Here is a 27,687-nt window from a genome sequence, read left to right as displayed (position 1 = left end):
GCAATTACTAGGACAGGTTCTCTTCAAAGTTATGACTAAGACTTGAGACGCTAAAAATAATATAGTTATGTCTTAAATTAGAGAATTAAAAATAACAAAGTTCCTTAGAGAGTATTTGAAAGGTTGCGAAATTATTAATACGGGATATTTTGTAAATATTTGGAAAATGCTTTTATAAATGCTTTTTTTTGTGCAAGTGCTCATATTTATTTAACTGAACCTAGCTATAAATGAATTCATTCCAGAATTGCTAAGGAGGAAAAAAGCACAGCTGCAAATGGTATAGAGGTCAGGCTCTATACCATAACATGGTTATGTTTTACTGGAGAAGCAAACTAACCTGTGTAGTTAGAGTGGTAGAACTAAAGAACTGTCAGTTACATGATATGCAGTAATGTTGTGTATAGAATACTTTTTATATGCTGATTAATTACAGTTAGAAGCCGAAGTCAAACAGTTTGTTATGTCTTGTGTTGGTCTGTAATGCAGGGTCTGCCTGTAGAGATGGAGAAGATAGAGCTCTGTGATGATTCCTGTTTCCACTTTGTCTAATCTGAACCAGCCAAAATCAACACTTTATGCAGCTGTAGAAAATCACTGTTTTTATCATTTAAATGTAGTCCAACTGCTGAAATCTCTTTTGTTGTTGATATTTTCCTTACACGTGGACATGATAGTCTCTGCTTGGTGACTGACAATGTCTGGAATTGTTACTCTTACCAAGAAGAGGGCTGTATACTCATAGTTTTCCTTGCCCATTTCTTCCGCTCTCTGAAGCAGAGGGGTGATAACAAGTTAATTAAATCCTAGCCTGAGGGTTCAGGCAGTAGGTATTGATAGGTTTACAATCAAGCGTCTGTCAACAGCATTTCTCTAGAACACTCCTGTTGTTCATTTCCAGATTGTGTTTTATTTTATTACATTACTAGGTGTTGAATATTTAAACATAGGACACTTAAGTCAGCGTGGAAAAATGAATTTTATATTTGTAAGCTAATTCAAAGGTTTTATCTCCATTTTTGTTTTTTTAGTTGTGGAGATTGGTAATTTGTAGTGGGTTCAGAGAAGAGTCAAAGGATTCATCAGTGGGTGGAAAAATGTGCCTTAAAGTGAGTGACTCGAGGAGCTCAGTCCATTTAGCTTATTCAAGAGATGAGTAACGGACTAGTTAGTTGATCTCGAGTTAATTACTAATGCCAGGCACTATAAACTTGCTGCCAAAGTTTAAAAAGATCCAGTGGCTGAAATTGGTTTCCATTATTTTTCAAATTGCACAGATGCTGCTCAGGGAAGACGTTTGAGGGAAGTTATATTGGCTTTTTATAATTTTTTTTTTAAAATGGAGACAATTATTGTGACAATTTACAATGGTCTGTTAGAAGGGTGTTGTCTCATGTCTATCCCTTATGTCCCCAAGCCCTTAATCAAGACCAGATTATTTTTGTGTGTGTGGTTGTTTTTGGTTTTTTTTTCTTTATTTTGAAATAATATGTAGTCTGGAATTAGTTTGGGGAAAAGATTTTGGCCTGGTCAGCTTGCATGATCGTAGTGATCCTTCCCAGATGTAGAATTACTAGAGGGAATGTTCATAGTCCCTAACTAGGCTTTTTTAGAATAACCATGGGACATAAACTGCATTGCTGCTTTTCATATATCTTGTAGTTCTTTCAGCCTCTACATGGAAAATCTTAAAATTAGCAATTAGCAATGGCAACAACAGGACTAAATTCCTATTTGAAGGAAACCATCACGTTTTAGAATCTGAAAATAAAAAGCAAAAGCAAATTTCGTTACATTTATGATGAAACCAAGAAAGCTGAAATATCATGAACATTAAAATTATGATATTAAAATCTAATGTGGAACATTTTGAAAAGAAAAATAAGAGCCAATAAAAGAGGCTGCCAGCCTGATTTGTAAGCATACATGTAACTCTAGTACCATCTTTGAGAATAGTTTGCATGTACTTACTATAATTGTAGAAGAAAAAGTAAATCAGTGAATTTAATAAAGAACCACAGTTTTGCCATTCGAGTCATCTTGATTATCCTTGTAAAGTATAAAGAGATGGTCAGGCTGTTGATGTTCTCTTTCATTCTCTTCTTTGCATGCTCCTATCCTCTAGTTTCTCTGTATCTTACAGTGCGTGTCAATTAATGTTAAAAATAGAAAAGTTACTGATCCTTGGAATATAAAGCCTGTGGGGCTCAGAATACACTATTTCAGCATTCCTATAATGTTAATACACTGAGGAATTTAAAAACCCAAAAAGTGAGATGATTGTGCTCTACAGATAAGCGTGATTGTCTGTTTGTTGCCATAGAGAGACCCTTCAGCTGTAGGCTTTCACAGCAAAGCTGCCGATCCATTTAAACTGCAGAACATTCAGATGGAATTGGCCTCCTTCTTTTTTCCTGAAAACGGCTGCTTATGACACTGTTTTGTTTTTGAAATGTTTGAGCACACATTGGGATTCTAAATCTGTCACCACATTCTGTTTCTTCTTGTTAAGCAGTGTCTTTTTTTGCCTATAGCCACAGGATTTGCAAGGCAGTATCCTTTATAACAATGAATAAATAATTAAGGTTAAGAATGTCTGTGATAACTCTATTGGAAAGGAGAAGCTCTTTCCTCCATCCACAAATTTGGTAAAGGGCGATTGTCAACTGTGTACAGATTTCTGACAGAAAGTAGGGAGAAGAGATCTTAGTGAATTTATCAGCTGTATCATACAGGTATATTCATAGATGGAAAAGGAAAGAAGGAAAGAAGTTACTTTTTTTATATTAGAAGAAAATTTTACAGTTTTGAGAAGTATAGAATCAATCTGAATCCAGTTTGGACAATCCAGTTTGGATAATGCAGTACCAGGGCAGAAGTCTAAAGATGAGAACAAGCATCTATAAGGCATTTAATATAAGGTCTTAATTCAGGTCATGTTGTTTTTTATTTACATGGGTTATATATCGGCACCAAAGTCAGATTTCAGATCTTGTATTTTTTTGTCTCTCGCCACTTACTTTAGAATGTAGGTGATTGGGACAGGCTGCTGTCTCACACATATCTTCCATATATGCACTTCCATAGTTATGCCTTCCAAAGATACTCAGATACAACATTCTACCTATCAATTGGTACACTTTCAACAGCTATTGTAAAAGATAATAATGAAAAATGATTAACAATTTAAACTTTATGTAGTTTCAGTGCTTGCTCTATTAGTTTCTGAGATGCTAGTAAGTGTATTTACAAGAACCTAGGAATGTTTCATATAATTACAAGTAGGCAGTTGGATTGTAAACTAGGCTTTCTGGCAACCATCTGTGAAGAATGTGGTTTCTAGCAGTAGAATTATCACTGGGAAGAAGTAGGATTCTGTAGTGATTTTATGTACTTGAGGAAATGATAAAAGAAGGCTTCAGAATATTCAAATGTGATCCTGTAGATATTGGCAGCATGTAAAAGTAAGAGAGAATAGTGTTTTGCCTTTTGTTGCTATGAGAATGTAAGTAGTCTTAATTCTTTGTCCAAAGTACATGCCGTGTCTGAGCTGAAGAACCTGTTCCAGTTGTAGTTTTCTAAGTCTGTCTCCTCATATTTACTAATCAATGTGGACAGTATTTACATGCTTTCTCCTACTGAGTTTACACAGCAATTTTTCAAGTTGTTGAAGTAAGCTTATGAATACGTGGCTAAATGAGGAGTACAGCATAGTACAGTACCAGAAGTGACACACAGCAGGATCTCATCCACTTGTGTTAGTGTTGCATAAAATCTAGAAAATTCAAGAGTATGTTGATAAATACATTATCTCAATATCAAATGAAAACAACTCCTGCTTTTGAGCTTTTGCAGTCAGTCTTTGTTTACACGATAGAGTAGAATTTAGATTTGTGGTTTGTAGAAAGGGGAAAAGCTCAGATTCTCTTCTTGTCAATAGTTCAGAAAGTATTCTTCTGGACAGAAGCGCTTCTTGCCTTTTAAGCTGGACTAAAATATTACATCCACAAAGAAAACCCTTCTAAACATTCCTGAAAAATAAAATTGCCTTTTAGAATCAGGTCAGTTTTACTTTCTTAGCTTGGGTGTCTGCTGCTTCCATTTCCTCTTTCTGACTTTCCAAGAAGGCACAAAGGTTGAAAGCAGTTATTCAGGTATAGTTTTTTACAAACTCTTAGGTGAATCTACATATTTTATCCTTGTGCCAACTGTTTGATTTGTTCCCATTTAGACTTGTACTAACACTTAGACAACTGCACATTGTATTCCTTTCCTCATTACATTTTTCTTCTCCTGCTTGCCAAAAAGCCACATTCTCCTGTTTTGAATCCTGAACTTATATCTCCATTTTGTCTATGAGCTAGTTTTTGCTTCATCTCCTTTGTGCTTACGATTATGACAAGGCTTTTTTTTTTGGAAATGAATTGCGTTGAGCAAGTTGTGAAGTGTTTCAAGGCACAATGGAATGAACAACATCAGCTACAGGTTATGGAGGAGAAGAAATACTTGCTCTCTGCCACTTGTGCTTGCTGGGTATTACTGTCACATTCAAATGAGCTGTCATAAGCTGTTCTGTAAGCTTTTCCTCAAACTGGTTGGGTAAAAGAATTAGCTCAGCATTTTTTCCTTGCAAAGTGTTTGAAAAAAGAATTATTTTGACAGAATTAGGGTGAGGGTGAGTGTATGTGAATCTGTCTACCAACTGTGGGCAGTAGTTGGTGGTGGAGGAAGTAGACACGTGCCAGTAGAGGTAGACTGGGGAAGGAGGATAATCTCTTTACAGGGATCAGATCAGATACAGCTTGAGCAACGTGTCTGATTTTGCCTTTAAAAAAAGAAAGAGAGGAAAAATAATTTCTCTTGGCAGTAAGAAAGGAAGTAGGCTTACATAAGTTGATTTAAACTAATGGGAGTTTTTTCTTTTGTTGTCATTTCTAGTTTACTATATATATAATCTTGGTTTACTTGCTGAGATTTTTAGCGGAAGAATATTTCCTAGAGGATCTTCATCCTATTAACACAGCTGACTGTGGAATTAAATGCACTCTACAGCTTTGCAAGACTTAGTTATCCATTGAGTTTTTTTGTATTTATTAAAAGTCATTGAGCAAACTTATTACCAGATAAGCAGTAATTTTCAGGTTCTAAATGCTCTTAATTATTTTAAATGTGTGGGGTTTTTTGTCAGTAGTGAATGTCAGAGAAAAAGACATATAGCCATATATGCTATGTGGAGGAAAGTTGTGCGGTCTGTTCTTACCCCAAAGGATGTTGACATATAAGCATCATTCACTATAGTATTTCATGGGAATATGGATGTAAGACCATGGTTCTGCAACTAAGTTATCAAGTTATTTTGATAGGAATGGTTGGACTCGATGATCTGATGGGTCTTTTCCAACCTGGTGATTCTATGATTCTAAGTACTGAATTGCAAGAACTGCAGTTTATTAAGGTGCAGCACAAGGCTAATGTCTCTGTTTTCCTTCTAATCCAGAGATAGCTAAATTGCACCTCTGCACTGTCTTCTATTTGTACAGCATGGACCTAGAGCTTTTGTGAGATATGATATTTTTGTAAGCCTGTATTTTAGTGATCGCTTGTTTTCCCATAGTTTGCTTCCAGTGGGATTCCATTGTATAGCTTGAGGCACAGTTTCTCACTTTATGCTTTGTGACTATTGAGTTTTAGACCTAGCACTAAGTGCATGCCACCTCCCCACAAACAGTTATTTTCCATTGATTTTCATTGTCTTAACATTTAATACCTGCTGAACTACTGCACTCAGCATGGGGAGATTGAAGCCCATGTTTCAAACGCCTGTGGAAGTGACATCTGCATCTTTTAGCTTGGGCTTTTTGCACCTTACTGGGGTGAATGTTGTGTAAATACTGAAATGCCAGTCATTATAGGTGCACGCAGCAGAAGCACGATGCTGGTGTAAATGAATAGGCTTGCTCTGAACAGACTGAGTTTTGGAAATTTTTCTTCCTGGTTTTATTTACGCTGATGTCTGTTGAAATTAGCTTAAATAGGGAAATGCCTGTTCTGAGCTTGGAAGAATTCGTAGATTCTGGAAAGACTTGATTGCTGTTTTGGAAGTGCCCAAGCTGAAATGTTGATATGGTGGTATGTGGAAAAGCAGGATGTAGCAGGTGGTGTACATATCAACATGACTGTGAATGCTAAAGGCTACAATAACAATGTCTTTTCCGAACTCTGAAGACCCTTCCTGCTTTCCTGTTAACGCTCAAGCTGAATTAAAATACCAGTTCCTGGGCATGTGCACATTATTCAAACGCATTTTCCTTTTTTAGAAACTTAATATCAATAACTGCCCCACCTAAGAGGAGATGGACTCTCCTTCAGGGAGGACGAATGCTCTCTGCAGAGAGAGAAAAAAAATGTTTGACTCAATTACTGATTTTAATAATGATATGTCAAAATAAAGCATAAAATTTCCTGAATAGTGTTGGGTCTGGAAAGTTATTCTCCAACCTTCATTTGTAATGGAGAATGGGGGTTACACTATTGAACCGTGTTTCAACTTTTCTTTATATGAATGCATTTTGAATTAAGGAAGTTACATGAACTTTTAGCACAGTGCTTACACTGATTTCTTTTTAATGTTGACATTATTTATACCGAATAGTTTTCTCTCAGCATTTTCCTACAACTTTGACGTTTCATTAATGTCTGCCAGTATAAAAGACTGAACTTTCCCATCCTTCGTTACATCAAGCAATTTATATTTCACAGTACTGCTACATGATTTGGCAATGCATTTTGGGGTCACAGTCATGTTTTCATGAATTTTTTAATTGATGAAGTCTTCATCTACTGCTATAATGTATTTGAGAGGGGAGCAGGTGAACAGTATGGTTTAAATCAAATAAATATAATGGACTTTTAAAGATTGCTCCTTCATAACAACTCCCTCTTTCCTCTCCATGATGTTGGACTACAACATGTGTTTTCTGCTAGTTGCTGTTACGGCTCTAGGAAGGCATTTTTCCTATTGTCGGATTGGCTGATCTTTAGGAAATGTTTATCAGAATCCCAGGCACTGATTAGGTTATAAAATCTCTGCTGATACAAATTGACAGGTGCCTTAGTAAATTACTTTTACTTTTTTACATCTTTGGGCCTGGTTCTCTGTTACGTTAGAAAATACAGGTATGTCACGGAAAAGATCTCTTTTAAGGAATCTTGAGAATACTGTGTGTGTGGGCAGGTGACATTAATTTCTCTAAATGCTTGTTTTCTTGAGGAGTTTAAAAAAGAAAGAGGGGGGAAAATAACAAAGAAAAAGATAAAAAAGATGACATTGGATTGCAGATTGTCAGATAACTGTCCCGGTATATTTAGATAATGAAGTACTAGCCTTAGTGCGGATATTGTTGTGTCTTACTGACAGAGCAGAACCACCTCAGTAGAAAATAAAATTCAATCAGTGTTGCGCAGTCTAAGAGTTAATCTGCAGCTTTGAAAAATAAAATCAATAATATAAATTTTAATTAAGAGGCCTGACTGTCTTCTGTCTGTTCTTTTCATCCTCATACTGTGATGTAGCTGCGCTTCTGGTGTTCTTGAAGTACAGGAAGGGATTTTATCAGTGTTTACCATAGCCGCACAATTTTTCCTGTGTTGGATGCTGAAGTCAATGAATATTTTCAGGCATTTCTGTCAACAGGAGATATGGTTTATGTCAACTCAACTAACAAACACAAGGCACACGATATGTTGCTGAGAGTGTCAAACTGTCTAGCATTTTTTTAGAAATTATTCACAAATGCAAAATACAATTAAGTTCAATAATATATAAAAAGGTAAATACATCTTCATTATATTACTCTAAATTATTTTTTCTTTAAATTAATAGTGCACTGAGACTAATTCCCCACACGCTGCATTTGAAATACATTAAAGTATTACCAACTATTTTGACTACAACGGTGATCGCTCTGAGTAAACGTGGATTTATAAAAGAAGTGATTCAAAACTGTTTCACAAGTCTTGCAGAATAGTAGGACTTGAGTCAAGATGACTATAGATATCCGATATTTTCCTACTGATTTCAATTCAGTTTTTAGTATTGCTCTCATTATTTTTAAAATGCAGTTGCTTTCCACGTGGAGAGCCCATTTTTAGCATTCTTCCATGCCTTACAATACTTGATTTGGTCTTTTTGCACAAGCTTGCGATACTGTTTTGCAGAAATGAGCGTTATCTTTTTCTCTTATACCTTTGTTTGTGACATGACCATCTGTAGCGCATGTACTGTCTTTTGTGCCTCTCTGTCTCTCTTTTTACTTATCATTTACTGCCTGTTGAAAGTACAGATTTGATTGGGTGACTTAAAACCTTGTTTAAAAGCTTTGTGTTATTATTATTACTCCTAGTACTGTGGAAAGCTGGCAATCAATTATTTGTGTGCTCTCATATTATTCTCTGGGTTGTAGATCACAGAATCATAGAATGGTTTGAGCTGTAAGGGACCTAAAAGTCATCTAATCCAACCTCCCCTGCAATAAGCAGGAATATCTTCCACTAGATCAGGTTGCTCAGAGCCCCATCCAACCTGGCCTGGAATATTTCCAGGGATGGGGCATAAACCATCTCTCTGGGAAACCTGTTCTAGTGCCTTACCACCCTCACTGTAAAAAAATGACTTCCTTACATGTAGCCTGAATCTACCTGCTTTTAGTTTAAAACCATTAACCCTTGGCCTATCGCAAGATGTATTCTTTCTTTTCTTGCAGTTGCTTCTCCCTGTTTTCTTATCTTCGTAATCACTAGTACTTTAAGGAATTATTTAATATTTTTAAGAACTTATTTACAAACACTGTGAATGCAATATAGTTTTGACTAATTCTGAACACAGTGTCTTTAGTAAATAAAAGCATCTGTGCTTTTCTGCTTGCCACATTTACTTACTGAATACTGGAAATGTTACAAAAGTAGATCTTAGACTTCACAAATTAAGTTTTGCTTGAATGATTAGATGCTGGTAAAGAATATCACCTGTGTCAAATGGCATTTCCATTGCATGATCTTCACTGCATTTAAAAGATGAGTTTATGCGCTACAAATCAATAAATGCAAACTCTAATCAAAAGTTTTGCTTGCATAGGTAAAAAGATCTGCTGCATGTAATGGAGCCTTCTCTAAAAGATATTGAAGCTTGATGAACCACAACCATTTTTTGATTAAGTGAGATTTTTTCAATTTGACACTTAAAAATAGCTATGAATATCGTTCAGTCATACTCCTATCAATGCTTTGCAAGTGGCTGTCAAAATTGAGATTACCTGTTTTCTAGAATATTAGAACCAAAAAAATTCATTTCTCAAGTGATGCAGAAAGATTATAATCTGCAGCTAGCACATTTGTAAACCCATTTCCCTGCAAGGTGTGAAATTAAGAAATAAAATCTTGTCTGTTACTGTTGTATATGATTTTATGGACCATGCTTCTGAAAATTCAGCATTCTGGATTTGTTATTTAAATAGTCATGGCAACATATTGACCTGGACCACTATATTTATATTTTGAAATCCTTCCTCTGACTTGTTTGTCTGCATATTTTAACATCTCTAGGACAGCGTTTGCACTCTCTACCTAGCTTTGGTCACTGTTTAATTTAAAAAGAACTTTCTTATTCTAACTGATTTAGTCAAGGTTGCAGAGAATTTCCCGTCTCCCTGTATTTCTTTGTTTTAACTCTTACTGTCTACTGGACAAAGATGCACAGACTTCTCCCCTTATTCCATCTGGTTTTGCTCAAGTTCTGCCTCAGATCTGATTCCCAGAGCCTACTCCAACTGATGCTTTGTTCTTGCAATGAACTTCAGCTTCATAGACTTTTTTTTTTTCCTTCTTTTTTATTTTTTTTTGTTCAATTCTCTGTCTTTAACAGCGAGCTTTTTGGAAATGTTGGAAATGTTGGCATTGCCACGCGAGATGTGTACTGTGCTTTATCTTTCTTGTATCCTAGTCTATCTGTCTCTGGCTGTGGATTTAATCTGTATGTTTCTAATACATCCGCATCACCATAGCAACTAGATGTCAGATACAGGCTACACAGTAGCATTAAATTTTTCCTCTACAAAACCCTCCTCTCTACCACTCCTCATTCAGCAGCTGTTGCTTAGTTACTTGGGGCTGGGCTTTGCCTTTTGACAAATGTGAGCCAGTGAAGGTTCATTAATGCACATTGTTGCAGGTATAATATTAAGAGGCTTTTTAACCTGAGAAACTTCTGTTAATCGTGATGCCTCCCCTATTTAAAGACTATTCCGCCTGAATTATGTTGGAAAAACGTTCTTAATCGGTAGACTTAGTTGTAATCAATGTAATAGTTCAGGGTTCCTGAAAACATTAAGAATTGAATGTGCAAAAATGTTTCATTAAATGGTTTTATGTCAAATACAAAAATTGTAGCTTCTGTTTATTAAGGAGTGGAGAAGACTGATATTTGACAATGAATCATAGAAGTTTATCTAAGGAGACATTTTATTAATTTTGTCTAGTATTTTAGAATACAGTTATAATTTGTCTCTCCATCCTGCTACATAACACACACCCGTCTCTGATTTTTCTTGGATCTGTGTTGTGTGAAGAGGAGAAAAGATGGCTTGCTCTTCCGGTCAAGGATTGGTACATTTGGCTAGAATATAAACTGCCTCAAACTATTGTTTGGCTAAAAACTTACAAAGACATTCTTACACTGTACTTTGTTTATCTAGGTGTCTTTTATGCAGCTCTTATTTGGCACGTTCCTGAAGGAGCAAATAGTGTTTAACAATCCATAACTGATTTTATAATGTATTCATCACAAGATGCATTTGTGCATCTGCTCAATGTTTTCAGTGTGTTTTAATACTAGCTTCAGAGGTTTGAACCAGCTGAACATTTTCATATCTGTGCGACTTTTTCTGATAATCTGATATTTGCCTGTTCATACAATGGTGATACTCCCAGGAATGCAGCAGTAGAAGGTTGTTTTATAGAGTATGACTGTAATGCATTTTACATGCTAAAACATTTCTCTCTAAAGGTTCTTATGCCTCTATTTGTTGTATGCAAGAGGAATGATTTGTTGATAAAACTAGGAGGTCTTTAACATCTCCGGTTCAAAGCATTATTTGCTGGTCCTTACTGTGCTGCATTGTGTGACTACGTTGGCTTGTTTCCATAATTCCCTGTCGCTCTCTGAACAGCTGAGCAATAGGAATTAGATGTTTATGGAGAAATGTTAATTGACTTTGCACGGTCTTGTGTTTTAATCAGCTTTTGTAGACATTTGTGAACTGGTCTGTCCTTGAGAAATTTCTGTAAAGATAACTTTTATTTCCAAGGTTGTGCCTTGCCTTTGTCATATATCACTTTGACAACAACTCTCCTACAGTTGCCCTTTTTGATATGTTGTGTGTTAAATATTTTACAGCACAGTTATCTTCATTTAGCAGCAGTCATGTTTGCTTTTCTTTTCCTCTAATTCACAGTGTGTTCCACTGACTGCCTGTATTGTTTGTTGTGACACTTTTTCTCTGCTCTGCCCCTTGCAGAGATTTAGATTTCCTGGTTAGTGATGGTCACTGTTCCACCAGCCAGTGCAGAAAGGTCTTGCCGTGTTTCAGGACTGTCTTTTTTTTCAGTATTCAAGATTAATTTTTTTCTATGATGAAATTGCAGTTTACATAGGATCTCTGTGCAGTTTGGTTAATTCCTATGATCTGAGCATTTGTTTTCTCTATCCTACTTGGAAAACTGTTTCTCTCACTGTTTTTTCATGTTGCTTGGCCTGTCTCTCAGTCACATCGTGGCATCCCAGAGTTCTGTGGTGTGGTATTTTCTTACCGATCTTTCAGGCTTCATAGTCTTCAATCCGTATTCTGCAAAAATGTGGAAATGAGTGTGTTTTTCTGAAAACAGAGAAATATGCTGGTATATGTGGTCACATTAACAGATGATCACTCCATAAATTAGGGTTACTGGGTTTTGACTCTAGCTTTTTTCAGCTAAAGGCCTCTTAACAATTGCTGGGTAGGCAACCCTATTTTATTAGGCTTATATTAGTGGTAGATGCAACTGCCCCCTGTGCCTGGCTCCTGTCACAATCATAGAATCATAGAATAACCAGGTTGGAAGAGACCCACCAGATCATTGAGTCCAACCATTTCTAACAAACACTAAACCATGTCCTTCAGCGCCTCGTCCACCCGTGCCTTAAACACCTCCAGGGAAGGGGACTCAACCCCCTCCCTGGGCAGCCTCTGCCAGGGACCAATGACCCTTTCTGTGAAAAATTTTTTCCTAATGTCCAGCCTAAATCTCCCCTGGTGGAGCTTGAGGCCATTCCCTCTCGTCCTGTCCCCTGTCACTTGGGAGAAGAGCCCAGCTCCCTCCTCTCCACAACCTCCTTTCAGGGAGTTGTAGAGAGCAATGAGGTCTCCCCTCAGCCTCCTCTTCTCCAGGCTAAACACCCCCAGCTCCCTCAGCCGTTCCTCATAAGGCCTGTTCTCCAGCCCCCTCACCAGCTTCGTTGCTGTTGTCACAACAGCTCTATTAAGGCACTAAGACTAGACAGTCAGACTTCCACTTTTACTCCAAGTTCCTCTTTATTTTTTTGTGTTTTAGGGTAATGATCTGTGTTTGTAGGTCCTGCTTATATGCTGTTTCCAAAGCTCTGCTCTAACCAATTTGCAGATTTGCCCACATTACTGGTTGCTTTTCACTATTACATTTGCTAAGTTAAGTAAGGTCAAACCAGGTCAGTTGCTGAATGGGTGACCTCAAAGGTACACTGAGTTGCTGCTGGACATTTTTTTTATAATTCGTTAGGTGGCAAGCTCTTTGCAAAGTCAGAACTGAATCTCTATAGCAGAATGGTGTTAGTGAGAAGTTCACAGCTGTAATTCTGGCTTTCAAATGAACTAAAGTTGAATCTCAGACCACCTTGCTCACACACAAAATTAAAAAAAAAAAAAAAAAGAAAAAATCCAAACAAAACCCGCTTATGAAACTCAGCATAAAAATAAACACATCTGGCCGTAGGCCAATTCTGCTGCCACTTCAAAGACATGGAATGTTATTAGGGCAATGTTGGAAGCTTAAACAGCTGAATACCTACTAATACGTCTATGTAGTCATGCACTTGAAGTCTTTGCCACCTTATATACGTATGAAGAGGGAATGTGATTTCTGACATCGGTGAATGGTTTTCGGTGTGTGAAACAAAATGGACAAACACCTTCTTTTGTGTCTACGGGTGGCCAGATGCTTTGATCTGTGAGCTGATGCATCCCCATTACCCAGTGGAGGCAGAGGGGAGGGGAAGAGAGAGAAAAAAAGCAAAGGCAGTTGCCAAAATTGGCATCCAGCCCCAGCTCTTGAATGTGTTGGACCACCCTGAAAAGCATTCATATTATTGTTGAGTAGTATAATTATTAGATTGTTGGTGTATGTCCCAGAAAAGTATGTGATTTTGTTATTCTTTAAAATGTGAGCAGACTAAATATGTTGTCAGTGTCATCAAAGCTAAGCTAATATTGTAGCTATCTCTGAGCCAAAAGGGTGCTGGATTTTGCATTTCTTTTGTGGTGCTTGGCCCTGTAAGCTGTGCTTGTTCTGCTTTGCTGTGTGACAGCACTGCTTTGCAATGTTGGGGGCTGCCCTTGAGGTTGTCAGATATTGCAAAGAAGAAACACCATTTTGATGCCAGCATCTCTGATAGCTTTCCAGGAGTAATTAATGATTGTATTACAACGGTAATTACAGTGGTAATATGCCGTATTTATTACAATGGTAGTGTAATAAGAGGAAAAAAACCCATAAGCATCACTGGTAACATTTTTTTCTTGGTAATAAAGCAGAGTATGGCACAAAAGAATAGTCTGCATTTTCTTCATAGTCATTCAACTACTAAGTGGTCTCCTCTATTTTCTATAAACCTTGCTAGAATAATTAGAAAGCAAAATATCATGTGTGTTAGTTTCATTTCATAGACTTATTCTACTCTAGATGTTTTTAGGGATTCTGTGAATTAAAGTACATTTCATTATAGGTGTAGCCTCTGGCATGCTGTTGCACATCTTTCAGCCTACATGCCTTGGTTGCTGTTGATACTTCACACCTCTTTCTTTAAGTCAGCAGTGTTTACGACAGCACTTTAATTGTTACATGGGCTTGCCCTGTTCTTTGACAATTAATGTTTCAGATTTTTATCAGGGTACCTATTTGCCTGGGGGTTGGTTTTATGTTTAATATCAGTAAAAAAAACCAGCTAACAGCTACACAAACAGTAGTGGAGCAAACCTCCATATAATTGCAAGCCAGCCCATCTAAAACGTGACAGAAAGGGAATATTTGAATGTAATTGTATTTTAGCTATTACTGCCAGGAAGCAAAAGCAGAAATTATGTTTCAAGATTTGTGGCAGGAGCTATTTACAGTTATTTTCTTTGAGCCCCATAACATCACAATAATGATTTTCCATTAAGCTTTATCTTTTATCCTTTTTCTCTCCAAATTTCTGAATATTCACAAGCATTAATTCATCACTACTAACATACAACTGTTTTGAGGAATCAGATGATGTTGACCAGTAATATAAAAACTTGAGTACTGTTTCTAAACAAAGTAGTTGGGGCAGTTTAAGCAGTTCAGTGTGATTACTAACATTGGAATGTAGAATTTAAAGGAAATTATCATTAGGTTGGGAGGCAGAGTGAAGGCACTGTAGCAGAGATTCATTAGGAAAGGACATTAAAAATTAGCTTCTGCGGAATCCAGGATAGAAGACACCTAATGAAAGGATAATATTGTAGAATGCTTAGTTACATTGTGCAGTCTTGGAATGAGATCTGAATATGAGTTGCTAAGAACCGCTACAGTTTATTTTCAGTATAAATTAAGATAGTATTATTCTGGTTGATTGGTTTGGCTTTTCCCTAATCCTGATGATTGAAGGGAATATGAAGAGCTTATTGTCCTCTAGAGGCTGAGGAAAGGTTCCCTGTTTTTCTTCTAAACTTGCTTTTCTAGCAACACATCAAAGAGAAAAAGAACCAACTAACTCCCCCAAAACACAAAACAAACCCTAAAATCAACACTCTGAACTATGTTACTCTTTTCTAAGATTAATTGCACTTTACCACTTTGTCTCATTATTGTAATGCTGAGTCAATACTGCCGCTGGGCTTTTTCTAGTGATTCAAATACTCCACCAGAACTTGCGTGTAGGAGCAGAACAAGAACCAGCAACATTTGAGCCAATACTGAGAAATTTCATTGGACTGAGAATAGTTTTAGTGCTTCACTTCTCATGTAATGTCTAAATGCTGAACGATGGATCAAAATTTTCGGGCGCTGGAATAGGAGTTCAGTTTGTAAAAATAATGATAGATAACAGGATAGGCAGTCTTGACAGTTAATTAATGATGTCTTAATCACAGCTTGTTGGTGGCGTAACTGCAGCCTTTGAAAAAAACAGACAATAGATTTTACCAGCTAGGCAAAACTGAAGTAGTGCTGTTGGACTAGTGACATAGGTTTGTTTGATACGTGTCTTGTTGGACAGGTTAAGTGTATAATTTATTCTGTAGAGAAACAAATAACTATATTGGGCATGTTTTAAAATCATCTGTTTTGTTTGCCTTGCTTTTTTTAGCATTCAGTATATGTAAACCAAAAATTTGTAGCTATTCCCTTTTTTCCTGCTGTTCGTCTTGATAAATGCAAGGAAAGGTAGCGATTCACCTTTTTTCCACTTCATTAAGGTAGCATTCTAAGCAGTCTTCTGAAATCAGTACAGCAACATTACTTTGCAAGCTAATGGAAGCGTTATTCCAACTGCTTGACCAAATGTTACCATGTATTCATGTGTGCACACTTTTACCAATGAAATAATACACCTGTGATGTTAGGTCTGTTTTTTTTCCCCCCTTCCCATACCGCTGACTTCATGTACAGTTTGATGTTTCTCATCTTTCAAACTTCATAGTTTGATATGGAGTCACTTTTTAAGATATGTTAATTTATTTCTGATTTCCTTGTATCTCATCAAACCTGCAGCTTAAAAACTTACTTGCGTAGCTTGGGTTTTTCAGACTTGTTAGATGGGGATTGTTTATTTAATAGTTTTATTTTCAACATCAGAGATTTCTTTTGTATTTCTCTTTCTGTGGGAATAAAAAAACTGCAAGGTAATTGTGAAATCTGAGTCCAGTGTTTTCCATGTAGCAATTAGTGTTATTTCTCATGAGATTTTGTTTGTAGGTAATAATTCGTTCAAGTGTGAAATGAAAGGTACTTCACTTTCTGTTCCAACATGTAAACTTTCAGATACAGTGAGAATGGTCTTAGAAAGTTGAAGGGAGGGGGGAGGATATAAAGTGTTCAATGAGACATTCCATGCATTTAGGGAAAGTAGATTGAGTGAATAATCTATTATTAGATTGACTCTTTTTTGTTCTCCAGAACAAGCAATACAGTAGTTCCAGATATCTGATCAAATGAGAAATTTTAACATCTCTATAAAATGTACCTGATGTCTCTTCTGTACTTTAACCATATTTGAATTATATAAATTATATAATATTTAATTCCATTATTTATTTATATAATTTATTTTGAATCAGTTAATTGACAAAGGAAACCAAAAGATATCCTGCAATAGTTGCAGTCACTACACTTTTGGATACTGAATAAGCTGAAGATAATAACAGAGTTCAAGGTATTCTATTTAGGGAAAATAACTTTTTTTCCTGTTTTTTTTCCCCTCCTCAGACCCTGCAATTGTAAATGGAGTTTATTGGTCAGAATCTTTAAATAAGGTTTTTGTTGATAATTTTGATCGTGATCCTTCTCTTATCTGGCAGTACTTCGGAAGTGCAAAAGGATTTTTCAGGCAATATCCAGGTAAGAAGAATACAAGTTCTTACTTACAATAAAGAATGCTATGGCTGCAAATTTCCACTGAAAATTATCACTATCCATGACTTTCATAGATACTTGCAGGTTTTATTATACTTTATATAGTTTCCAGAGAGAGGTATTTCTAATCAACATTTACAATATTCTGGCATTTTTCTACCAATTTTCATTTGGAGGTGAAGCCTCCAAGATAACTTGTGTACTCATATATTCCTGTTTGGATATACACATACACACACCTGAAAAATAACTTATAAACAGACTGTGGAGAAGGAGGGCAGGAGGATTAGACCCTTCATATAGTACTGAACTTAGATAATGCACTCTATTGGTTCATAGAGTACGACTTACTTGTAATTTACTGTTCAGTTTTTAGACTTCCACTTATCCTGACATGTTTAAACGTAATGATTTCAAAAACTTATTTTAAAGTTATGCTGTTAGATCAGTTGTAATATTCTGCAGAAATATCTTAAAATATATATCATTACCGATTAAGTTTTTAAACACATAAAAAATTTCCTGCATATTAAATAAACTAAAAAGCTAAATAAACTAAAAAGCTAAATAAACTGATCCTCAGCTGTAACTTCAAATCAGGCCCATGGTAGGTACTGTTCCTTTTGCTGACATGGTTTAGCATGATGACAATACTTTGATGACAGTAGTATGATGGCCGTAGTAAGCTTGAAGAGGTTTTCACCTTACACTAGGCTAAAAAGGAGTGAGAAAAAAAACCCCAAAATGTTGTTTGTCATGGTCCTATTGTATTAAATTATTTTTTCTGTTATTTCCTATGCTATAATACCATTACCTGTTAGATTAAAGTAATTTAATCTTTTAATCTCTTTTTTAAAAACAGGAATTAAATGGGAACCTGATGAGAATGGAGTCATTGCATTTGACTGCAGAAATAGAAAATGGTAGGCAATGGGTGACTACCAGTGTTTATTTGAAGGGAAGGAAATTCAGTATTTAAAAGAATAAGATGTTTTGTCTTTTGTTTTAGGTACATCCAGGCAGCAACTTCTCCAAAAGATGTGGTGATTTTAGTAGATGTCAGTGGCAGTATGAAAGGGCTTCGCTTGACTATTGCAAAACAGACAGTTTCATCTATTTTGGATACCCTTGGAGATGATGACTTCTTCAATATAATTGCTGTGAGTGTCTCAGGTTTTCTCTTCTTTCTTTTTCTTCCCTTCATGTGTTGCTATCTGTCATGTTTTACATCACACAATACACCTGGAAAACATTGCAGGCAGGTGATGGGTGTAAGACAACATCTGAACCAACTGGACAGACACTGATTTTCCAAAGAAAGCTTTTCCAAGTAACAGTGTTCTCACGCTCTTTTTCTATGACATGCAATCTGAAACCATTTAAACAAGTCATATCGATTTTGGGAGTTGAAAAGAATAGTGATCTGTTCTATAGTTTGCCTGAACTTTCTACTTTAGCGTGATTTTTGACTTTGGAGCGTGACCCTGTACTTCCCTCTCTGCCTCTGTTTCCCCTCACAGCTTCTGAAATACAATGCAAATTGCAAAATGTTTACTGTTTAAGAATTCGTGGAATCAGACTTTGGCTTTTGCTGAAGCTTGGATGGCATGATAAAAATGCCAGCAGAACTCTTCATATTGTTCATGCTTTCCTTAGCGTAAACCTGAAATGTATGTATGTGTAAGTTCTGCAGAGGTATTACTGGTGCTTACTAACAGTGATAAATTAGATCATCAGTAGCTGCTCTTATTTCTGATCATCAACTATGGTAGTTCTTTATTCTCCCTTTACAATATTTCATTGTACAAAAAGTTTTAAAAGCTTTTCAATTTGCTTTTCAGGTTGTTGATAAGTTTCAGTATTCCATACACAAAAAGACATTTAGGCTTCTCATTAACTGTAATGGAAGTAATGGTCACTGTGTAGTAACATAGTTAAAGACTCAACTAACGCTTGTAAATATGTAGTAAGATGGAGAAAAACAAAACAAGAGAGCACAAAGCCAAACAACCCCCACCTCCAAAAAAAATGCACCCCCCCTGTCTACCAAGAACAAAACCTGAAAGTCACTAGCAGTACAGAGTTGTTTCAAATAAATTTAATTGTTCACTAAATATTTTTTTAACTGTATGTGTGTATACAGCAGAAAGCAGAATTCTGTGAAGGTCTTTTGAGAGTATTATATAAAAGGATAATGTTAAAAAATCATTTTAGCTTTCATGGGTGGGTTGGTTGTTGCACAATCTGTCTGAGGTGGATGGACTAAATGATGGAAATGCAAAAAAACTGTTGAAATACAGGAGTGATTTTGTGCTGTCTGTGTTAGAATTTAAGGCCAGTTCACTAGTGCATGAAGAAAGATGCCTGCAACAACAAGGGAAAAGGCATATTTTTCCAATTCGCTTTGAAGTATAATTGCTAGTCATGCATTAAATTAACAATATTATCATAAAACGAGTACTAATTTTGCCGAATCCTGGAATTTTAAGAATGCTTTTATGAAAATGTAAACTCTACGTTAAATTAACAAAATGTTAACTGAGCCAAGAATGTTAAATTAATTTTAATGCTTTAGTCACACAGTTTTAGGAAAATTGATTAGAATAAAGTATTTTCTAATTCAAAGCACAGTAGTGTAGTTCCCAGCTTTTAAATTGTAGAATTTTCGGTTAGAAGCGGTTTCTCTGTAGTCACTTCTTTGGAGTCCTTGTAGTCATTCAAAATAGATTATGGACTATCTTACCTTTCATTCTTCCTGAGTAATTGCTTTCTGTACAGCTTATGTGTGAGCAGGCTGAGAAAGGCAGACAATTACTAAGCTCCATATGATCATGCCAAGCAGCGGGCTGCACCTGTCTGCCACATGTTGTGCATGGTAACACTAGAGGAACATTGGAAATACCAATTCTTTTGCTTCCTTTTCTGGTTTGGCTTCACGGCCAGGTCTTCGGTTGGGCTGTATTGAACGTCCAAGTATGGCTAATAGAGCGTGAAATCTTATATCCGTGTGTGTTGCACGACAAAATGTGAATTTAATTTAATTTGTTTCTATGGACCTTGCTCCAGGCAGCTTAAGTATGACAAAGCATGAATTTGAAGAACGCTAAGGTAAATGTCAACTACTTGTGTAGGTGTGCTGGGGCTATATATATATCTCACATTTTCAGACTACGAATAGTATCTGATTATACAATGTAAGTCAGCAGCTCCCTAAAACTATTTGGTTCCTGTTAGCTCAGATTTTAGCCCCCTCGTTTTATTTTATGCCTGTTGTGCAAAGAAATAACTAGAGTGACAAAATGATGTGAACTAATAAACCAGATAGATGTAACTAAGTAAATAAAATAATAAAAATCAATATCATCAAACATTTAAATTATAAGAGGTTAAAGTAGACTAAGATTTTAGAAGAGGAGATCAAAAAGGAAATTAATTGTTATTTACCTCTCTGCCTCCCTCAGCATAACACAGGCTATTCACAGTTATTGCACAGGTATTTTCTCTCAGCTGTTGCATCACAGCTCTCACATCTATAATGTGCAAAAATGTTGTATGGCGGGGTATGGGACCGCGCAACACTAGGAAATATAAGAAAACAGTATAATGCAAGTTCCTTGAAAAGCTAAATGCTGTGTTTTACTGATGTAAATTAACAAGATCTCTGTACTGGCAGGGCTGGCAAAATTAGCAGTTACTAATCAGCCTTTTGATTCAAGATCAGGAAGCTATTTCACTAAATGCAAAGTGTTAAATGTCATAGAAAAGCTGTAGAACTGACTTCAAATTGCAATGGTGGGAAGGAGGATGGAATTTTTTCCCTTTTCTCTTTTCCACTTTGAAGGTTTGGCACAGGCATCACCGATAACATTGAAAAACATCCTATGACAAGGACAAAAAAAAAGAATGTATGTTATGAAGCACAAGTTGGGTATTTCACTAGGAGCAGACAATTATACTAAAGATCTTATCAAATGGATGTGCTGGTTTAAGCAGGAAGCACTGCTTGAAATCCTTCATGTGTTATATCCAAATTCTACAGTTTTCATGGATTTAGGCAGATGTTTGCTGTGTGGGGAATTTCTTTCGGAAGTGGAATAGTTTGTCCAGTGAATTTTTCCACCTCTTAAATGCTGAGTTTTTTTAAAAGGAAAAGAAAGTATATACAATAAGCAAAGAGTATAACAATTACAATAGATCACCAAAACCACACCCCTGTAAGAATTCAAACCATCAGAAGCTGCTATACCTTTTATATGAAGGTTTTTCGTAGTATCCTTTCATTTGTATCCGTACAGTAGAGGGAGAACAGCTAACAAAGAGAAGACTTCCAGGTTATGCTTATCTGTGTGATATCCTAACGATACGAGTTACTCAAAACAGTATTTAAAATAAATCTTATAGAAATCTAATGAACTGAAATCATGCTACCTAGGTGCGAGGCCTGATAGAGTAGGAGGCTGTTTCACCTATTTGCTGATGGTGATAGGCATGGAAAAAAAAAATGAGGTACTACTACAGCATTGGAAATTCTGCTTGCATGTAGGTGTTGGCAACTGACCATGACTGAGAAGCAGGTAGACTTTAGGATTTTATTGTATATTGGCTAATTACAGACACTGGACTTTTTTTATCATTCGAAGAAAAGTGTGTATATGAATGTAATGCTGTGACCAACCTGTAAGGAATTATATGCTTCGTGTGTTTAATAAGATACTCTGCTTGCCTGAAATTCTGACTATTGTCAAACTTGTCCAGGATTGATTCAAGCTTACAGACCTTTTGGTATAGTTATTTCACTATTAACCTTCTGAAATATTAGCCAGTGCCTCAAATATTCATCGTGACCTTTTTTATATGTGGTAAAGAATTGGGAGTTGCAACTCTATGTGAAATGTGACCTCTTAATACTATCCAGACTTCAACCTGAAGGATATTTATGCCAGCTAGTGTATATAGTACCCATTAACTCCACCTGAGTGTTGGCATCCTTTTAATTAAATGCTTCTTTCTGAAAGCGTAAACCTCTGAAACTTTAAGAGACATGTAAAAGGAAAAAAAGAATGCAGCCATTTTTCAAAATGAACTGAATTCTTAGTTTCTTGCTTTATGCGCATGTTCCACTGTAGTTCTAGATCGTTAAATTGTATCTTTCAAAGCTTTTAATTAAATTTTTCATCATACTTTTAATTTCTCTCTATAGTATAATGAAGAACTTCACTATGTGGAGCCGTGTTTGAATGGAACATTAGTTCAAGCAGACAGAGCCAACAAAGAGGTAAGGAATGAACGTAACAAAACAGCAGAGAGATAGGATGCAGTGCATAGCAATGTGCTATAATGATCTTTTCCTAGCACAATGCGTCCCATTATTAGAATTTATTAATTATTCTCCTTATGTCATTTCAAAGAAGTCTTATGTGACTCAGTAGGAAGAAAAGGAAATAATGTCCTAGTTGATTGAAGGAATAAGCTTAATGGAAATAAACAGAAATCACTGAAAATATACTGTTAATAAAGTTTAGTAATTATTTTAAATAAAATACTTCAGTTTCTTTAAACTGAACAATTATTCTTTTACCAAAGTTACAAGAGATTGCATTATTCAATCAAAGTAACACTAAAGTTGAAACAAAATCCCAAAATAAATGAAAACAAATGTAATACTATGTGGAAAAAAATAATGTAGCAACCCAAACAGGTGTGTCAAAATAATAATTTATTTTTTCACCTGACATCATGTGTAGCAAATAAACACAGTTCTTAGAAGCAGAGATAAGAAATTACTTTGAGATGTTTGACTGGAGCTTTTTAACTCGTGAGGAAAGCAGCTGTTTCAATAACTCCAAATAAAAACTGTTTTCACAGGATCAGTACCCCAGCCTACATTTGTCTTGAAAATATTTATTGAGGAACTGCTTTACAGTCTTTATATAAGGCTCAGATGTTTTCAAATGGAATCTTTCTGCTCTGAGGATGTCACTTAAACATGCTGAATATCTGTCTTTGATTTGAGTTTTCTTTAATCTCTAAAATTGAGCAAAATAAAGAAATGGAAACAAAAATCTAGAAGATTAGGCTATCTTTATCACTTGCACTTCATTTGTACTGAGCATAAAGGACAAACCAGCTTCTCAGCAGAATAAATAGGGTTGAATTCTACTAACTTGGGGCAGATGGGCTAGGGCTGGACTTGGGGATAGGTCGGTCCCCTTTTTTGGGGAGAGCTGACTGTGGAGTTCGCTTCTGCTGCGAGGGGTCCTTTCTGCCAGCACAGACCCCGCCTCGCTCGTCCTGACCTCTTGCGCAGCTGCAACAGCAGCCAGCCTGGCTTCCCAAGATGTAGGCATAAGTAAAATAGTTTGGTTTGCCACCCGCAGCACTCTGCCTCCTCAGGCAGTTGGGCCACAGCCAGAGTCTAGTCTATTCCCATGCACAGCCTGGCTAGGTAAGATGAAACCTGGGAGCATCTTCAGGGAATGGAGCATAAGGATTTTTTTTGGTAGGCTACAGGAAACTGCTTCAGCCTTAGGGCTTGCGGCAGCCTGGGAAATGAGTGCTTCTCAATGGTGTTGGTGCTGAATGTTCAATGGAATTACGGCTAGCAAATGAACGTGCGCTTTCACATTCAGGGATGGGTTGCAGAAATTCTTCTCCATAATGCGTGGGGAATGTAACTGGCTTCCCAAGAACCAGACGTTCAGAAAATCCAATTAGTCTTGGGGGAAAAAAAAAAAATAAAAAAGGCTATCTGGTGTCTGGTTTAGACATTTTCTCTGTAAAACAGTGTGGCTCTTGCCTTTTTTCCTATTTTTCTTCTCCACAACTCCACTTCCCTTTTCGGGAGGCAAAAAGTATTGTAAAAACAGTTCTGGTTCCACACTTCCTTTCAGGTAGGAATGAGGGCGTGACACTAGAGCAGATCTGTACGGAAGTGCTTAAAGAGCAAAGTAGTTGCATTTCTCTTTGGATGACACCCTAGTTCTGCTGGTGATGCTGTATTTGTTTCCTCTATAATGTGCAGTCTGTATTTCGGCTGCATAGTTACCTGAATTATTACTATCCCTGTAGTTGATATTTTAGGTCTCTCTTCTTATAGCCATTTTAGTAAGGGTTGACAAGTTAGATTACAATTTACTTGTTAGTTTACGTAATACAGGACCCCAGGTTACCTGAAGATTTTTGATTCTGCGTTGTTTTCTTCAGTAAAGAGAACAGTTGGATAGTAAAGAAAACATAAAATGAGTACTTTTACCTTTGCAACTTTCAACTTCACCAAAGGCACGTTTTGGACATTTTTACAGATTTCATGATAGTTGGCATAGTGAAGACAGTATTATAATTTTTTTAACAAGCTTCATCATACCTGTAGATGTTTCTTGATCAAGATCACGTCTTGATTAAAGTACTAATAAATACATCTGGTGCATTACAGTATATTTTTAAAGGACATAATATTAATGAATTTTTGTTACAGGAATCAAATGAAGGTTGGAGAAAATATTTTTTTCAGGCCCTGATCTCCAGGACGTTGATCAAGTATCATGCTTTTCTTTAGCAAACCTGTTCCCTACCAGCTTCAAGAACAGCCAAGTAATGCAGTCTTGAGTTGTAAACCTTGATAGAACTTTATTTTTTACTGCAGGCAACAACCTACAAGGAAGAAATGTTAGTATAATATGTTTAGAAATTTCCACAGGTTTTGATCAAGGTTTTTTTTTCCTGCAAATTTGTTGATTCTGTAAAAGCTTATGTTACGTGTAGCTTTCAAAGCAGCAAGGATGTAATTACACCTTGAATTTGTTAGATACAGCCTCAGAAAGCATGCTCCTTTTGAGAAGTCTTATTGAATCAAGTCTGATTTATGCATTAAAAAAAGACAAACTTATAACTTCAAATATGAGAGTGTGATATGAATGGTGTTACAATGTGTGCCACCAGTTTTACTGATACTTCCCAGTACTAGATTTCTTCCAATGTATAATGTTTCTGCTTACATTTTTCTAATAGGGGAATATAGCAATATGTTTTAAGAATTACTCTAATTAACATGTGATATGGCAGGTATCAAGTTGCAGACACTTATTTTTTAAATTTTTCATAGCCTAGCATTTGCCATGAAATTTTTGCGTTGGCACATCCCTGCACTGAAGGCTCAGTTTGGATATGTGGAGTCATTCTCAAAATGTTGTAAGCTATCCTTAATTTGCAAAACTTGCTTCAAGTTTCGTTTATCGCAAAGATTGAATCTCTAATTACATTGAGTAGCATAAATGAGGTTGAAATGAATCTGTGATCCTAAATGTGGTTTAGTAATATAAAATATGTAACATACATTTGAATTTTGCCAGACTAATTTATAATTTGGCATTAGCATTAAACAGCTGCTACCTTGAAGTGTATCAATTTGCTATACACAAATCTAAAAAAGAGTGGGAAGTAGTTCAGACACTATTCTGTCACCGTCTGCACTTTCTCCGCAAATTACAAACATGTGGAACTGCCTATTTTAATACTAGTTTTCTTGGGCCAAGAGGTTTTCATCTTTGAGAAACTCCATGTTACAATTTACCTACCCCAAAGGAATCGAATGACAATCTGATTTAATGTAACTCCAGATTTAAAGTAACAATATTACAATATACATTCCTCTTTTATATGTTGTTTTAATGTACTATATATGGGTTGAGGACATTTCTCTGTAAATGTTTCCAGATGAAATATATCATCTTCTAGATCCACAGATAGGCACAGTAACTCTAAACTAAATCAAGAACTTACCCCTGCGTAAATTAGAATGACAAAAATAGACAGATGTAGCATATAACTTCCAATAAGCTTTTATTTTTATATGCAATTACCAGAAATTAAATAACCAGAAGATTGATTCAGCAATGAAGCTGAGTGAAATTGCCAATAAGAGATTGGTAAATATAAATTTTGCATATTGAATTTTCATCAAGCAAATTAATAAGGTGTATATTTATCTGTTTCTGTTGTATCTTCAAAAAGGGTTGTTGACTACATTGCTTAGCTGTTAAAAACCCCAAACTATAAAATCTCATGGAAATCTACTTTTTAAAAAAATTGGCTAGGCATTATAGATGCCTGAAACTGTGGGCTAGCCCCACATCATTGACATTTGGTCTGAAGTTTCCTATTCCAGCCCCAAGCAGCTAATTTACTGAAGAAGAATTTGGTTTCAATCTGAGCATATTGACTCTTGAGCTTTCTGTTCAGCATTGTTTTCCTGAAAAAAATCTGGTTTGCCAACAAAATGTGCTAGGGAACAGAAATGGTTGGGTAGGCATCACCAAGCAAGTTAACCTGTAATTGCCTTGACAATGGATTTCAAATAGGATTATGCTTAAATGCATTTTACAGATGTGAATGCACGTTTATCAGCTGTGAATACACGTGGGTAAACTTCCCTGTGACACATCAGTAAACGTCACTCTCTTACCTCACACATATGCCTTCTGATTTATTTCTTTTTTTTTTTTAGTGGATTATATGCTGACGTCGTTTACCTTCCAAAATCTGATAAGTCTTTGCAAAGTATATCTTAGGAACTTTTGGAGTTACAGCATTAATAGATGAAAATGGGAACTAGTACTGGAAATAACTAAGTAAGACTAGCGCTAAAACTGGTAGAGATATCTGGAGGAATGTTGAAACCACTAACAGTGCTTTTCTGTAAGAAGCTTACCCTTATCCGACAATTGATAGCAAATATCATAGTTTCCCAGTGTAATTGTATGAACGCCACTGTGTAGGTCAGTTGTGAACTGTTACTTCCCACTTTGGAACCAGTGGAAGATGCTTTATTCATGTATGCTTAGACCTGAATCTATGGACCTGTAACCACATCTAATTTGGGTATTTCTACTCATCATAAAAAGGTTTTTAATAAACATGTCTAAGCTAAAAGAAAATATATCTGTACGGGGTACTGGATGTACCATGTTGCCTTAACAAGAAAGAAATCAAAACTTTAGTTGTAATAAAAATGCTGAAAACTTTATAAATGGGGTTGGGCATAACTCAACTAATTCAGAAGTCCTCAAATCTGGAGGGGATGGGGAGGCTGATCTAGCTAGGTAAGTAGGAAGGTAAGAGATGGGGACTTGTGATCAGAAATTTATAATGGTAAGCTGGCTACCAGCCTACTTCAATCTTGTCGGCGGTAGAGGAATGTGATCTAAAGGCAAACAAGTTTTCAGGTCTTCTAGAAAAAGCATCTCCTGTAGGCTATAGAAAGTTGAACTTATTGGGGGATGTGTCTATGTTTGTGAGACTTCATGTGGTGTCCTCATGTCAAGCTGCATTAAAACAGCTTGTGAAGTCTTGTGTGCCAATTAAAACTTGAGCCCAGCACACAATCATTGTGACTGGCTTTGTCATGATACTATGGAAATATCCATCTGTGAAATTCTGCATTTCTTTTGATGTTCCTTCTTGTTTAAGTTCTGAAATAGTCCAAATCAAATTGGACCACCTGATATTTAAGCAGAAATAAGCATGTGAATATTATTTCTCATCTTTGGAATAAGTGTCAGTTTACTCCGTTGTTCTCCAAATTTGGAACTATACCTAGGAAAAGAACAAGAACCTGTTTCCTGATTCTAGGTCCATTGAACGTATTTGGTTTGTTTCTGATGGAGAGGGTCATAGAATCATAGAATCACTAGGTTGGAAAGGACCCACTGGATCATCGAGTCCAACCATTCCTGTCAAACACTAAACCATACC

The 27,687-nt window shown here is 36.2% G+C and overlaps 1 protein-coding gene across 6 annotated transcripts in view; it reads left to right on the top strand.

The window, feature by feature from the left end:
* Positions 1-27,687, top strand: part of CACNA2D3 (calcium voltage-gated channel auxiliary subunit alpha2delta 3) — a 335,791-nt gene that overhangs the window by 138,234 nt on the left and 169,870 nt on the right. For all 6 annotated transcript variants that reach the window (XR_011338221.1, XR_011338220.1, XM_069866081.1 and 3 more), the window contains exons 6-9: positions 16,792-16,923; positions 17,801-17,861; positions 17,948-18,098; positions 22,139-22,213. Coding sequence is in view for 4 of the 6 variants with exons in the window: in XM_069866081.1 (XP_069722182.1) it covers positions 16,792-16,923; positions 17,801-17,861; positions 17,948-18,098; positions 22,139-22,213 (419 nt within the window). In the remaining 2 variants the exon portion in view is untranslated. The remainder of the gene's footprint in view (positions 1-16,791; positions 16,924-17,800; positions 17,862-17,947; positions 18,099-22,138; positions 22,214-27,687) is intronic.

Source organism: Phaenicophaeus curvirostris, chromosome 11 (genome assembly GCF_032191515.1).
Source record: "Phaenicophaeus curvirostris isolate KB17595 chromosome 11, BPBGC_Pcur_1.0, whole genome shotgun sequence".
NCBI classification, from domain to species: Eukaryota; Metazoa; Chordata; class Aves; order Cuculiformes; family Cuculidae; genus Phaenicophaeus; species Phaenicophaeus curvirostris.
This window is presented reverse-complemented; position numbering and strand designations above follow the sequence as displayed.